The sequence below is a fragment of the Anolis carolinensis genome, chromosome 4 (assembly GCF_035594765.1).
Source record: "Anolis carolinensis isolate JA03-04 chromosome 4, rAnoCar3.1.pri, whole genome shotgun sequence".
NCBI lineage: Eukaryota > Metazoa > Chordata > Lepidosauria > Squamata > Dactyloidae > Anolis > Anolis carolinensis.
Genome location: NC_085844.1, coordinates 161,749,227 through 161,763,333, shown reverse-complemented (window position 1 = coordinate 161,763,333; position 14,107 = coordinate 161,749,227). Strand labels below are relative to the sequence as shown.

The 14,107-nt window shown below is 39.4% G+C and overlaps 1 protein-coding gene across 1 annotated transcript in view; it reads left to right on the top strand.

Moving 5' to 3' along the window:
- miga1 (mitoguardin 1) overlaps window positions 1-14,107 on the top strand; it is a 57,833-nt gene that overhangs the window by 956 nt on the left and 42,770 nt on the right. The window contains exons 2-7 of the mRNA XM_003223077.4: window positions 2,550-2,719; window positions 6,655-6,832; window positions 8,397-8,533; window positions 10,104-10,230; window positions 11,588-11,724; window positions 12,426-12,549. Coding sequence (XP_003223125.2) covers window positions 2,621-2,719; window positions 6,655-6,832; window positions 8,397-8,533; window positions 10,104-10,230; window positions 11,588-11,724; window positions 12,426-12,549 — 802 coding nt within the window. The 5' untranslated portion in view covers window positions 2,550-2,620. The remainder of the gene's footprint in view (window positions 1-2,549; window positions 2,720-6,654; window positions 6,833-8,396; window positions 8,534-10,103; window positions 10,231-11,587; window positions 11,725-12,425; window positions 12,550-14,107) is intronic.

Here is a 14,107-nt window from a genome sequence, read left to right as displayed (position 1 = left end):
CATGATGTTTTGGTGCTTAATTTGTAAAATCATAATCTAATTTGATTTTTAATAGGCTTTTCCTTAATCCCTCCTTATTATCCAAAATAGTCGCTTATCCAACATTCTGCCGGCCCGTTTATGTTGGATAAGTGAGACTCTACTGTACTGGTAGCCAGATTTTGTTCATTTTCATGGTTCCCTCCTTTGGGTTGAAATTGTCCTCATGCTTGTGGATTTCAGTGGCTTCTCTATGTAGCCTGACATGGTGGTTGTTAGAGTGGTCCAGCACTTCTGTGTTCTCAAATAGCACACTGTGTCCAGGTTGGTTCATCAAGTGCTGTGCTATGACTGACTTCTGTGATTGAGTTGGTCTGCAGTGCCTTTCATGCTCCTAGATTCGTGTTTGGGCAAGCTGCGTTTGGTGGTCCCTATGTAGACTTGTCCACAGCTTTGTGGTATACGGTAGACTCCTGCAGAGGTGAGAGGATCCCTCTTGTACTTTGCTGAGGGGTATCCTTTACCTTGTATGGTTTCCCAAAAACCACACTGATGAGGATCACCTCTGGAAGTAAGCCCACACATTTCGGTCTATGAGCAACCTGAGGTGCATCTACACTATAAAATTGATGCGGTTTAACACCCTTTTAACTGCCATGGCTCAATCCCAGGAAATCCTGGGAATTGGTATTTTTAAACAAGGTCTTAGGCTTCTCAGCCCGAGGGCTCACCAAACGACAACTTCCATCATTCCATGGCAATGAACTACTGCAGTGAAAGTTGTCAAACTGCATTCATTCTATATACACAGTGTACATGCACCCCTAAGGCACAGAAGGTGGCATTTCTGAAATGCGAAATGGTGTGTCTAGCCTAGGCATGGGCAACTTAGGTTCCATGATTTCCTATGTAATTTCCTGTACAATTAAACCACTTTTTTCAATATCATTTTAAAACCACATTAAACCAGGATATGAAAGAAGGAACCTCTATCCAAGAGGTGATAATTTGAATGTGGAGCTTCCTTATTCCATGCATGGTTTGGTAAAGATCTGAATTAAGGCTATAGCAACACATGTAGTATGCAATATGAGATGAACTAGAGAGCTTTACCTTTATTTAATCATATTTATTATCCAACAAATAGTGACACCCTATCATGCCTACAGTATCAATGAGGCATGGGCAAACTTTGGCCTTCCAGGTGTTTTGGATTTAAACTTCCACAAATTCCTTACAGCTGGTAGGCAGTTAGGAATTGTAAGAGTTGAAGTCCAAACACCTGGAGGGACAAAGTTTGCCCATGCCTGCCAGTGTGTTACAATCACAAACTTTCATTAGAAACTCTTCTGTTTTTTAAATGTTCCTCACACACCCCTTCATAAATTCAGGCATGCCTCTATATCAACAGATTCAGCATCCACCGATTCCATCATCCATGGGTTTTTGGAAAATATTCCTCCCAAAAATGGATTCCAAAAAGCAAACCTTGATTTTGTTGTTTTTATATAAGGGGCATTGTTTTACTACACTATTGTATATAATTCATGAATTTGGTATATATGGGGGTCTTGGACCAAATCCCAGTAGATATTGTGGGTTCACTGTACTGTAATGTCATTTTCTTTCTACTGCAGTAATGGAATCCAAAGACATACACTGTGGATTGTAGGTTTCCTAGCATTAAACTGAAAAAACGGTGCTCTTTCATTCATGCCCCCCCCCCTTTAATTTCAACTCCTCCTCAAACTAAGGAATCTTAAATCCCATCTACACTGCCATATAATTCAGTTCAAAACAGAAAATTTGGATTCAGAAACTGGATTATATGGCAATGAAGATCCAGCCCCAGTGGTATTCCCAGTGGAGTAAATGTTTCTTGGATGGCTGCCACATGGTTCTCTCTGAAAAATCAAAAAAGCTGTTGGCAACCATCATAATAATTTTGTAGGACTGATAAAAAGGTACCTGTAGCCTTAAAGCATTGCCCCTTGGCTCTTTTTCCTTGCAGAAGGATTATTTCCTCACATTCTGCTTTTTTCATGTTTTGACGGTAGCTAAAACTATTATGTCTACAAAAGCCCTATTGTGTGTTTTAATAATCTTATGTCGTAATAGTTGTTCTCACATTCTCCAGATATTTGTAGCTAGCTCAGGACAGCTACAATAAGAATTGTAATTCTAATTAATATTTTGTTGTATTAGCGTAAATAGTGTTTTACATGTTCATCAGAAAAATTGGGCATTGCAGAGCATTGGAAGTTATTATTTGTGGGACATTTTGTGAGAGCCGGCTATTCATTGGTACTTTACTGTGCTATTGTTGTACATGTCTTTTCAAAAGTAAATCCTAATGCATTCAGTGGAGCTTACTTTATGATTGCCTCTTTATTCCCCTCCCAATTAAAACTGGAAAGGGTAAGCACCTTATGGGTATTTTCCATACCATCCACTGCAGTCTCCTTTCTTTGTGCTTTTTCAATTCTGGACAGAATAATTTAAAATTAAATTGCTGAAGAAACTTCTCAAGGCATGGAGTGTATAATGCAGTCTCCGTCTCTCATTGGCAGGTTCTCTTCATCATCACATGCCAGTATTTTGACTTAGTTTCTCTCGATGATGCTTTGGGAAAGAAGGAGCCATGTCAAAAGATGCTGTTGGTGAGACACCTTTTTCTCTGAGGACCACAGCTTTAAGAGTTTTTGATCTTCCCCTTTCCTGGTACTATTCACTAACTCAGGTAACTATTGCATTTCTATTTTTGTAGTGCTTTTTGTAGTGTGTGAGGATAATGTTTACCTCACATGTGACTATTTTATAATGTTGTCTACTATGATGTGCCATATTTAACTGAAATAGTTTTTAAGCAAGATTTTGGATTGTCAGACCTGGTCATTATAAAAATGAAGTATTTTGTGTTATACATTTATTGTGCTAAGAGCCACACCCTTTGTATCAGGGTTTAATGGAAAGCTTCAGGGTGTGTTTCCTTTTTGTTTCTATAAATTTAGCAGTGTTTATTTATTTCAGGTTTGTTATTTATGTCTTAATTTATGCCTTAATAGTGACACTTCATTTTTTTATGAACTATGAAAGCAGAAATCGTTTAGCACAGGCAGTTAAGTGGGAGAGGGGGACATGTGTAATGTATGTAAATAAAGCAGGCTAGGGTGGAGTCTTAACCTGAAACATGGCTGCTATAAAGCTGTCTTACCATCACTATCAGTCACAATTTAATTTAGATACATTACTCTTGACTAAATAATGGATGCATTGGTTTGAAGTGGGCCAAATTTAATTGCATTAGCGTTGATGTTCTCCAATCTAGAATAATAAAGGCTTTTATTTCATTTACTTCAATGAGGAGTGAAAGAATCAAGCAAGTGTATTTGATTTATCTCATAAGACAGAAAAATGAATTGGCCGTTTAAATATCACGAATTAGAAATCTGACTGTGAATGTGCAAACCAACAATGTACTGTCATAAAATGCAATATGAGGGTGGCTGCGTGGCATCCAGGGAAGACACTAAAGGGAGTGCTTTATCCAGCAGTCGAGTTTGCTTGTGCAGAAGGGTGTCTTGATCCAGGGAACAGCAAATATAACACTGTGCATTGCATTTGCAATTCTTGTATTCCCTATGATAACTGTAACCCATGCACCATTTCTTCATTGTTACCTGTTGAATAAAATAACTTATTGAAAGGGCTACAGCTTCACTAGTACTCTTGGCTCTGTTGAGAAGGGTAAATAACATAGGCATAGCAATTAGCAGTTGCCAAGAAATGTCAGCATAGGCAACATAGCAGTTTGAATGATATATTTGGCACCTAGAAATAATGCAGCCAATGATCCTATCCTAGGAGATACATGCATAACGGTAACATATTGCAGGGTATACTGAATCATATGTTTTTGCTACAATATATACAGTAGATTCTCACTTATCCAAGCTAAACGGGTCGGCAGAAGCTTGAATAAGCGAATATCTTGGATAATAAGGAGGGTTTAAGGAAAAGCCTATTAAACATAAAATTAGGTTATGATTTTACAAATTAAGCACCAAAACATCATATTTTACAACAAATTTAACAGAAAAAGCAGTTCAATACACACTAATGATATGTTGTAATTACTGTATTTACGAATTTAGCACCAAAATCTATATATATAAATGATTCTGACATTGCGGCGATGCACTAAACAGCATAACGACACCCCCCAACCTCGAAAACTGGCAAAACCCCCCAAAAATCCCCGCCTCAAGGCCAAGACAACACAATTAAACAAAAACCACAATCAGAACGCCAAAAAGGGCCAAAAACAACAAAAGGCCATGTGCGCGTGCGGCAACACACAATCCTTTCAACCCTTCCCGCGTGCACACACACATAGCCCTCGCCTGCGCACTCAGCTTTGCCCACCGCTGGCACCACCGCCATCTTCCCCGCAGCTTGGAAAGGAAGGATCAGGGGGAGGGAAGGGGAGGGGAGGCAGTCCAGGCCAGCCACCATGGAACAAACCCCATCCCGGCAACTCCGAAAAGAAGGCAGAAGGGAGGGGGAGGGGAGGCACCCCCGCCCACCACTCCCTCCCTCCACTGTCCTCCTTTCTTTCTTTCTCTCCCTTCCTTCACCTTCTCTCTTTGACTCTTTCAGAACCAGGGCCGGCCCGAGAAAATTTTAAGTATTAAGCGGGGGGGGGGGGGAAATTGTGCTCCCCCTGCGCTGCGGGAGGCGTGGCCATGCACTGTGGGAGGCGGGGCATGGCTAGACCTGGCCCCGCCTCCCACGCCCTGGCCCCGCCTCCCGCGCTGCTTGCCCTGACCCCGCCTCTCGCACAGCGTGGGAGGCGGGTCCAGGGCGTGTGGCACGGGAGGCGGGGCCCAGACGGGGCCCCGCCTCCCTCCCTGCACGGCCGGGCCCAGCTGGCCAGGAAGCGGTGGGAAAACCTCGGGCCGAAATGGGCGATCTGCGCTGTGCGTATGCGTACAGCTCAGATCGCCCTTTTCGCCCAAGGCTTCTGGACGCAGGCGCAGATCGGCCGGCGACCTGCGCCTGCGTCCAGCAACTTTGGGCGAAATGGGCGATCTGAGCTGTGCGCATGCGTACAGCTCAGATCGCCCTTTTCGCCCAAGTCTTCTGGACGCAGGCGCAGATCCAGACCTTCTGCCAACCCAGAAGTTCAAAAACATGCAAATGTGAGTAGATCAATAGGTACTGCTCCGACGGGAAGGTAACGGCGATCCATGCAGTCATGCCAGCGGCCACATGACCTTGGAGGTGTCTACAGACAATGCCGGCCCTTTGGCTTAGAAATGGAGATAAGCACCAACCCTCAGAGTCAGACACAACTGGACTTAATGTCAGGGGGAAACCTTTACCCTTTACTTTAACTACCACCAATTCCTCAATACTTTCTTTCCCATATCACCATACTTCGCCACAGCAATGTGTGGCCGGGCACAACTAGACTATATATATATATACTGTATAAAAATGTTACGCTCGTTTTATTTTGGAATAAACAAAGCAACTAAACCAAATCACACAAAATTTGGCCACAAAAGACATAGTCATCCAAAATATGTCTTTAAATAAATAAATAAAAAAGAAAAGAAAAATAAAGTCCTAATTAGAGGAAGAGGAAGAACTGTTTTTTCCCATTGCTGCCAGTTAGAAGGCTAAGCTCTGCCCACTTTGTCTCCTAGCAACCTACTAAGCCATTTAATGGCGCCCAGGGCCTCTTCAATCAGGCTTCTTCCACACTGCCTATAAAATACAGATTATCTGATTTGAACTGGATTATATGGCAGTGTAGACTCAAGGCCCTACCACACACCTATATAATCCTAAATGCAAAGGCAGGATAATCTGCTTTGAACTGGATTATCTTGAGTCCACACTGCTATATAATCCAGTTCAGTGTGGATTTTATACAGTTGTGTAGAAGGGGCCTCATGTAATCCTGTTCTTAGAACAATATAATCTGTAAAATCAGGACAGTAAATAAAGAACAACACTCAGAAAACAGGGGAATTCCAGACAGCAAACAATCAGGGCCAGCTAACACCTCCTAACAGGCAGGGAGCAGCCTGGCTTTGAAGCTGCAAGGCCATTAAATGCTAATCAAGGTTACTAATTACAGCATTCATACTTGCTGCACTGAGACTATTCATTGCTATTCGACCTAGCCAAACAAGAATTCCACAAGGTAGAAAGCGGGCAGGCTTGCAAGCAGCAAGGCTATTCAGTGCTGTTCAACCTGGCCAACCAAGATTTCACCTAGATAGAAAACCCTCAGGTTTTGAACCCACGAGGGTACTCCATCCCATTCAACCTGCCCAAGGAAGGACGCTCCTATATAGAAAGCGGCCAGGCTTTGAAGCAGCGAAGCTATTCAGTGCAATTCCAATTGGCCACAGCAACGTGTGGCAGGGCACAGCTAGTAATGTATATGTCTCTTTGAATTTATAGACATATAAATAGTTTGCTAGCAATATATTGAACTTAAGCTTTTAAACATTCTTGGTACTGTTTCAAAATTAAAGTTGTAATTAAAATAGAATGTGTGTGAGAGTCATATTTCCAGTATGGATTTTAAAAGTAGACACAAACCAATCTATTATTTCAGAAATATGTGTGTGATATATTTCTTTTTCAATTTCTTTTCAGATTAAGATCTCACCAGGTCTTAAAAAATTATTTGTGGTAACCGCAGTGAGTGCTGTATCTGTGCTGTTCCTTGCCCATCATTTCAAAAGAAAACGTGGGAAGAAATCCAGGAAAGTATCTCCATGGGAACCAAGTCATTTGGTGTTAGACCACATGAAAACATCTTCATCAGATAAAGGTAGGCAATAAGTCTATGGAAAAGAAGTATCCGAAACCTATGGTTTTCTAAATACCCGAAATAAGATATGTACATATCTGAGAAAAAGGTTGCATTAAACATAGTAGGACTTGCTTCTTCATAAGAAGGTACAATACATCACATGACAGCAGGTTTAGCTGCGGAGGTGATCATGATAGGAATGGGATAAAATTGTAAATAGTTTGTGTGCTTTTTGTGGAAAATTGAGATATATATAAGTTATCTAGTAGACTATCCGTTAACTGGAACTCAAGCAACTGGAACTCTCAAGCAACTGGCAAAAGATTCACAAAGCTGTTTTATAATACAATAAAATACAGGCAAACTTATTTATCTTAATTTGATTTTAATTACTGTATTTCAAAATTAATATCAAGCCAATGCAGAGTTTATGCTATGGTATAGTATGGAGTATAGTATTAGTTAGCCCTATTTTTAATAGTACTGTAACTCTCTACCAACCAGAGACTACATTTCCCAATCCCTATGGGTGTCAATTAACTGAAAGTCTACTACCGTTAAAGTGTGTGGGTGTGGGTGGGTGGGTGTGGGGGGGGGGGGGTAACTGCCTGAGTTTCATTAGAATGACTGTGAATTATGGTTGCCAGCAATTACTATCAGCTGGCATGTCATGGGACAAATGGATTCTACTTAAAAGTATGTGTGGGTTTGGGGTAACCATCCCAGAAGCTATGGAAATGAGACACAAGCATCTGTGGAGCCTGACTTGTCTCTGTCCCCAACCTCAACCCCACCATCACCATGGTCATCTACTAAGATATATTTCAGTAGGATATTACGTGCATACAGTAGCATGTGTGCATTTGTTTGTCTGTTTTTGTCTAGGCTGTGTTCTCAGCCAGTTCCTAAACTGCTTCTTTAATGTATAGATAAGTAAAACACACATGCACTCACCAAAGGGGTTAGTGGGTTCATGGCTTTTCTCTCTGGGCTGCAGGATGTGTGTGGACACTTTTAAACACACTTGTTTGAAACACTAGATTTGACGTCATATTTGTAAATAAAGTATTTTTTTGTATTTAGATAAGATTTAAGTAAATGGCTTTATAGTGTGTTCCTTTCTGGTCTGTCAGTGGAAGTATTTGGGAGCTTGTCATTGGAATGTTCCATTTACAAGTGGTCTTTCCCCTAACCACAGGCCCAGTATATACATGCACGTAGTGCCTCTTATTGTCTTATCCACCATCCTCAAATCTTGATGTCTGCAAAATATGCATACCACCTCCCTAGAAAAAGTTATCAATAACTGATAATAACATCATAACTGTATACTAAGAATCACGTCATCCTTTTTTATTTCCTTGCTAACATTGTAGAATATACAATTCGTCCTGCAGTGAGAGTTTTACCATTTTTGCATGTTCTCCTACTATCTTAAAATGTTTAAATACAACTGCAGTTTTGGGGATTTCTTTATTAAAACCCAGTTATGATCATATAAGTGCCACATGTAATAGTGGAACTCACTCTTGAATAGACATGCATAAGATTGCAGTCTCAATCAACCTGTTTTCCTCTTCAGGATCCAGTTGTTCCAGCAGTAGGCAAAATCTATCATTGTCTTTGAGTTCAGCTAAAGAAAAGGGATTTCAATCCTATTTAAATGCAAATGGAAGTCTCTTCAGTAAATATTCTGGCTCAGTGCAGAGCCTGGCCTCGGTAAGTACAGGTTATGGAAAGTTACCATCGGGTACTCAATAAATCAGTTACTGAATTTTCTTGATATTTTCTCATAACTTATCAGTATGAAGCTTCCATGCTATCTCCTCTGGAACTGGCATCATTCCCTCATTTAAGTTTTCTGGGAAAACAGAATAATGATCTGTCGCAGCATGGCATTCCATGATTGTCAGTTCTGCCATGATTTTAAAGAACCAGATCCAACTTTGGGATGCTATACGAACGCTAGCATTTCATTGCAAAGAAATCTGGCAAAGTACTTGTGATTCCCCCTGACTGAAAAGTGTTTTAATTGCCATTGTGAATGTTCTTGAACCCAAGAATTATTTTTTAATTCACTAATAAGATGTTCAGGAGAGGGAATGGGAACAAGATTTATTCCTTTAATGTTTGCTCAGCAGGATTTTAATCTGCATTGGCTACACATTTGTCATTGCATAACTTGCAGCAAGATTCTTTCTATTCTCCCATTATTTTTCTGAAGCTTGTCTGCTAATGAAAAAGTGTTTTAAAAACTGAATGAATACCAAGACTTTTTCTAAAGTTGGGATTTGCTATAGAAGGTATACTAATGAATCACTCAATTTTTTCTTTCCCATTTTTGGATGCATTGGGAAATACAGTGGATACTTTATTTAGTTCCAGAACCCCATGTAAATATGAGAAAATGGGGATGATTATGCCCCATATTATTAAATGGATGTGACATATACATCAGTGATTCTGCAGTCAGTTAAATGTATAGATCTGGAGCCCATGGATTGAGAGGTCCCATTTTATAAAGTATGTACAGTATGTTAAATATCGTGTGTATATTTAAAGGCAAACTCACATTTATCTAACCATGGGAAAGCAGTTTTCAAGAACCAACATAGAACGCTGTGGGGAGACTATGTTAAATTTCAATCCCTTTTCCTTGCTACTGAAGGCTTCTTTCCCCAGGTCAGTATTTTTCATTTCAATGTCAAATTTGGCTCCTTCACAATTTTTTTCCTTTTTGGAGAATTCTTCACTCAAAAGGTCACATGAATGTGCAAATATGCTCTTCTTCTTTCTATTTGTTCCTTCTTTTATACCATATTCGGAGAAAGTTACCTTTTTAATAGATATTATGACTATGTTTTTCACTTTATTGTTGATGAAATTTCTCTAGTTTAGGGTTATGAAAAATGGAAAGGAAGACAATTTTATCATCTATATTGTATTTTGAGATAAGTGGAAATAGAGGGAGACACCTGCAAGAAGATGGGTGCAAAAGCCAAACGAGCAAAATACAGCCAGCCTGTAGGAAAAGAAAGGAAGACATTTGTTCATGGGTTTGAATAGTATTGCAGTGAAAAGATATATTGGAATTGTCACTGTCTGCAGTGTTCCAGTCTTTATTGATGTTTTAGAGTGTGAGAGAGTTTTTGATACATTTTGCTAGATAAAGCAGAATAGTAACACTAATTTATAACAATATAAGCTGAAACAACTAGCTAGTGAGACCAAAAAGATGAGATAATTGAATATATATTTAAATGATTATATTTTACTTTTTAAAAATTAGGTTCAAAGTGCCACATCCTGTCCTAGCTGTGTATGTGTCAATTCCAATTCCTGGGACAAAGCCGATGAAGATGATGTTAAACTAGTTAATATCCCAGTAACTACTCCAGAAAACTTATACTTGATGGGTAAGTGAGCTGCCTTTTCAATCTATAGAATTCTTCCCTGTATTTTAAAGTACTTCAAAGTTAATTGTCTAAGGCTTGCATGGTGTTGTAAAAAACAAAATATGTTTTTGCAAGACATGATGGAATATATCTGCAACGCGTGATAAAAACATAGAAATATTTCACAGCAAAGTATCTCACAAGCCATGAAGCACAGCCTTAATCCCCAGGTAGAATTGCTTGCACACTAAGCAAAGATCAGGAGCAAAGAAAATGACTAGAAGTTTTTGGCACTTGAAAAAAATTAACCCCTCCAATGCCTGTTTATTCATCCACCACCTCCTTGTGTGAAATCTTTCCCCAATCTGCATAATGGAGCTGGAAGGTACCTGGTGTAGTTCTGTCCAACTATGGAAATGTATCTGTGCACTGTCTGACCTGGAAATGCTAGAAATTCAAGTGGCCGAAGACATTGCCAGCCCAACAGTATCATACAATGTAAATCCGAATGTTCCATCTTCTATGCACAGATTGAGTGTGTCCATATTGTGTCATGAAGCTGATAAAGGAGAACTTTCACACTCATGACTTAAGTATGTATAATTATAAAGCTTTAAGCTCTGCCACCACAATTGTAAGATCTTGAGCCACATGTAGCTCATGTCACAAGTCTGTAAGGTTTTCTCAACCTGTATCAAAATGTAAATATAAAATGTTGATATATGAATTCATATATCCACGTTTTGATATTCAATGTTAAAAGAATAGTGAATGGTTGTACAGTAGAGTCTCACTTATCCAAGCTAAACGGGCCAGCAGAAGCTTGGATAAGTGAATATCTTGGATAATAAGGAGGGATTAAGGAAAAGCCTATTAAACATCAAATTAGGTTATGATTTTACAAATTAAGCACCAAAACATCATGTTATACAACAAATTTGACAGAAAAAGTAGTTCAATACGCAGTAATGTTATATTGTAATTACTGTATTTACAAATTTAGCACCAAAATATCACGATATATTGAAAACATTGACTACAAAAATGGCTTGGATAATCCAGAGGCTTGGATAAGCGAGGCTTGGATAAGTGAGACTCTAGACTCTAATTGTACTTAGAACAATTGGACATGAAGGAATCCACAGTTGTCTTATCCAGATCACACTCACAGACAGCCATATTATTTCTCCTGATCTATTCATGCAGTCAAGACTACCTTGCCCATATCTGGAGATCAGGTACATGGTAGAAATACACTTGCAAAGTAAATGGCTTCAGCCAAATGGAAAAAGCATATGATACAAGGGAGATCTCATTAAAAAATTGAAATAAGGTTTGTTTTTAAAAATCAGATTTAAAAGTGGTGCAATTTTTTCAGGAATGGAACTTTTTGAAGAAGCACTGCGGCGATGGGAGCAGGCACTGACTTTTCGTAACAGACAGGTTGAAGATGAAGCCAATTGTAGTGCAATCAAGCTTGGGGCAGGGGATGCAATTGCAGAAGAAAGTGTTGATGTGAGTAAATGTCAGTATTTGAATACATTTTCACTAAAACACTTTGGAAGATTTTCAGAAATGATGGAAAATATATACCATGGTCCAGCGAAGAAACTACAGTTGTTCAAGAGAACTTTCTGAACAATTACTTCCCTGAGACACCTTGACAGCTTCCCTGTATCAATGTTCTTTGTTGTCATTCCTCACTAGTATGTTTGTGGCATTCTGTTATAAACAGAAGCCTCAAAATTATCTATCACTTTTTTCTTTAATTGTGATAGCATTTACACTTTTAAAGATAATAGAATAAATCTTCAAATAAATATTTTGTTTCTTTAAATATATGTGGTAGCTGTACTGACAGCACCTTCATTTGTGTGCCTTACTCCAAATATATTTATGTGGAAATAACTGTTCAACGTGGATGTGACATCTATGTATATAAGATTTCACTGTTTAGTTTTCCTAACAAGAACCTCTTTGTAAATAACAATCTAACTTTGCAGTTCATGGTAGGTCAGCTGTACTTGATCTTAGCCAAAGGCTAAAAGGCTTAGCTGTTGCAGTATGTCATTTTTCAGGTCCTTTGGTTCCTTCATGTGGTGTTATATACATAATTAATAATTGAAGGTACTTTTGTTGAGCCTTGACCATCTCAGAATTCTCCATGAAATGTAAGCGAAAAGGATCCATTTACATGCTACATCTTCTTTTTACAGGATATCATTAGTGCTGAATTCATTCACAAGCTTGAATCATTGCTCCAAAGAGCATATCGACTCCAGGAAGAGTTTGAAGCTTCCCTTGGGGCATCTGACCCAGCTTCCTTTCACAATGATATTGGTGAGATATCTTTGTCTCTCTGTGTTGTTCTTCATAATAAGAGTCCTGAAGAAGTGTGAGGCAGTACCAAATGATATAAAATTATTTGTATTTGTACTTCTACATTTTGCTCAAAGAACCAATTCCATATTAACAAAAAGCATATGAAGTTATTTGTTTCACTGAATCTTGCTCAAGAACTTCTGATCAAATGGTTGATGTGAAATATGCCCTCAAAGTGTCCCTGAATATAGCTTAAAGAGTTAGTAGCAGTTTGGATAGGAAAGTGGGGTAAAATGGTTTAGTGTAGTGTCAGCAAAGAAAGATATGATTTGCCTGGACATTGATGCCATCTTCTATTTTGTTAGTAATACACTATTTTGCTAGTCTTGTAGAAGATGAAAGAGTGAAGAGCCTTCCAGATATTGGACCGCAGCTCCCAGCATTCCTCACAATTACTGATGAGAGCTGTTGAGAATTGTAGTTGAATATACGGGAGATTGTACTTTTCCTGAGGTTGTTGTAGGGAATCTGTATTGTATCTTTTGTGCAGTTGGGCATATGGAAAATAATCATAGGGAAGTATAAAGAAGATATTATTATAAGGTATAGGATGCATAGAATCCCCTTCGGGGTGGGAAGGGCAGGATATAAATGTTGCTAATAAATTAATAAATGAATAATAAATAGAATCATGCATAGGATGCATGGAAGAGGCCATATGGGCCATCTAGTCTAACCCTCTGCCATGCAGGAAAAGCACTATCAAAGCATCCCTGACAGATGGCCATCCATCCTCTGTTTAAAAGCCTCCAAGGAAGGAGCTTCCACCAAACTCCAAGGCCGAGAGCTCCACTGTTGAACAGCTCTTACTTCTGATAAACAAGTCATCCATGTTCCCCAATGAAGATTGGCAAACATTCAGCATATCAGTGAAATACAATAGCAAAATGTTTCTATTTACCTGTAAGGCTGATTTACACTGCAATAGTATTTTAAAAAATTAATTTGCAGTTCTATGTAACTTCTATAGTGGGAGTGAGTCCGTAATTGCCTGTTGAGAGGAGTCATGCTTTTACAAACTGAGCAGACTTTTTTTTCAAACTTCAGAAGAGGGAGCATACATAGTGCCATTGAAAGAGATGTTGTATAGGAGTGTCCTTGAATTTGGATACACAGATGATCATATACAGTAGAGTTCCGGTTATCCGACATAAACGGGCGGGCCGAACGTCGGATAACCGAAACTGTTGGATAAGAGGGAGATCCTATTATCTCTCCTGGCAAGCTGGGTGCTGCCAAGAAAAACAGCTGTTTTTCTAGACAGCAATGTGCAGAGGGCTGGCCAAGACAGTGCTTGGCCGGGAGGGAGGAGACTTTTCCCTCCCAGCTTTAACAGGCTCGCTGCTGTCTAGAAAAACAGCTGTTTTTCTAGGGAGCAACGCACAGGGAGACTTTTCAGGTGCAGGGTACCCACCGGGAGGGTCAAGATGCTGGCGCGTCGGATAATACAGTATGTTGGATAAGCGGAAGTCAGATAACCGGAACTCTACCATATATGTTTCAAGTTATTCAGACC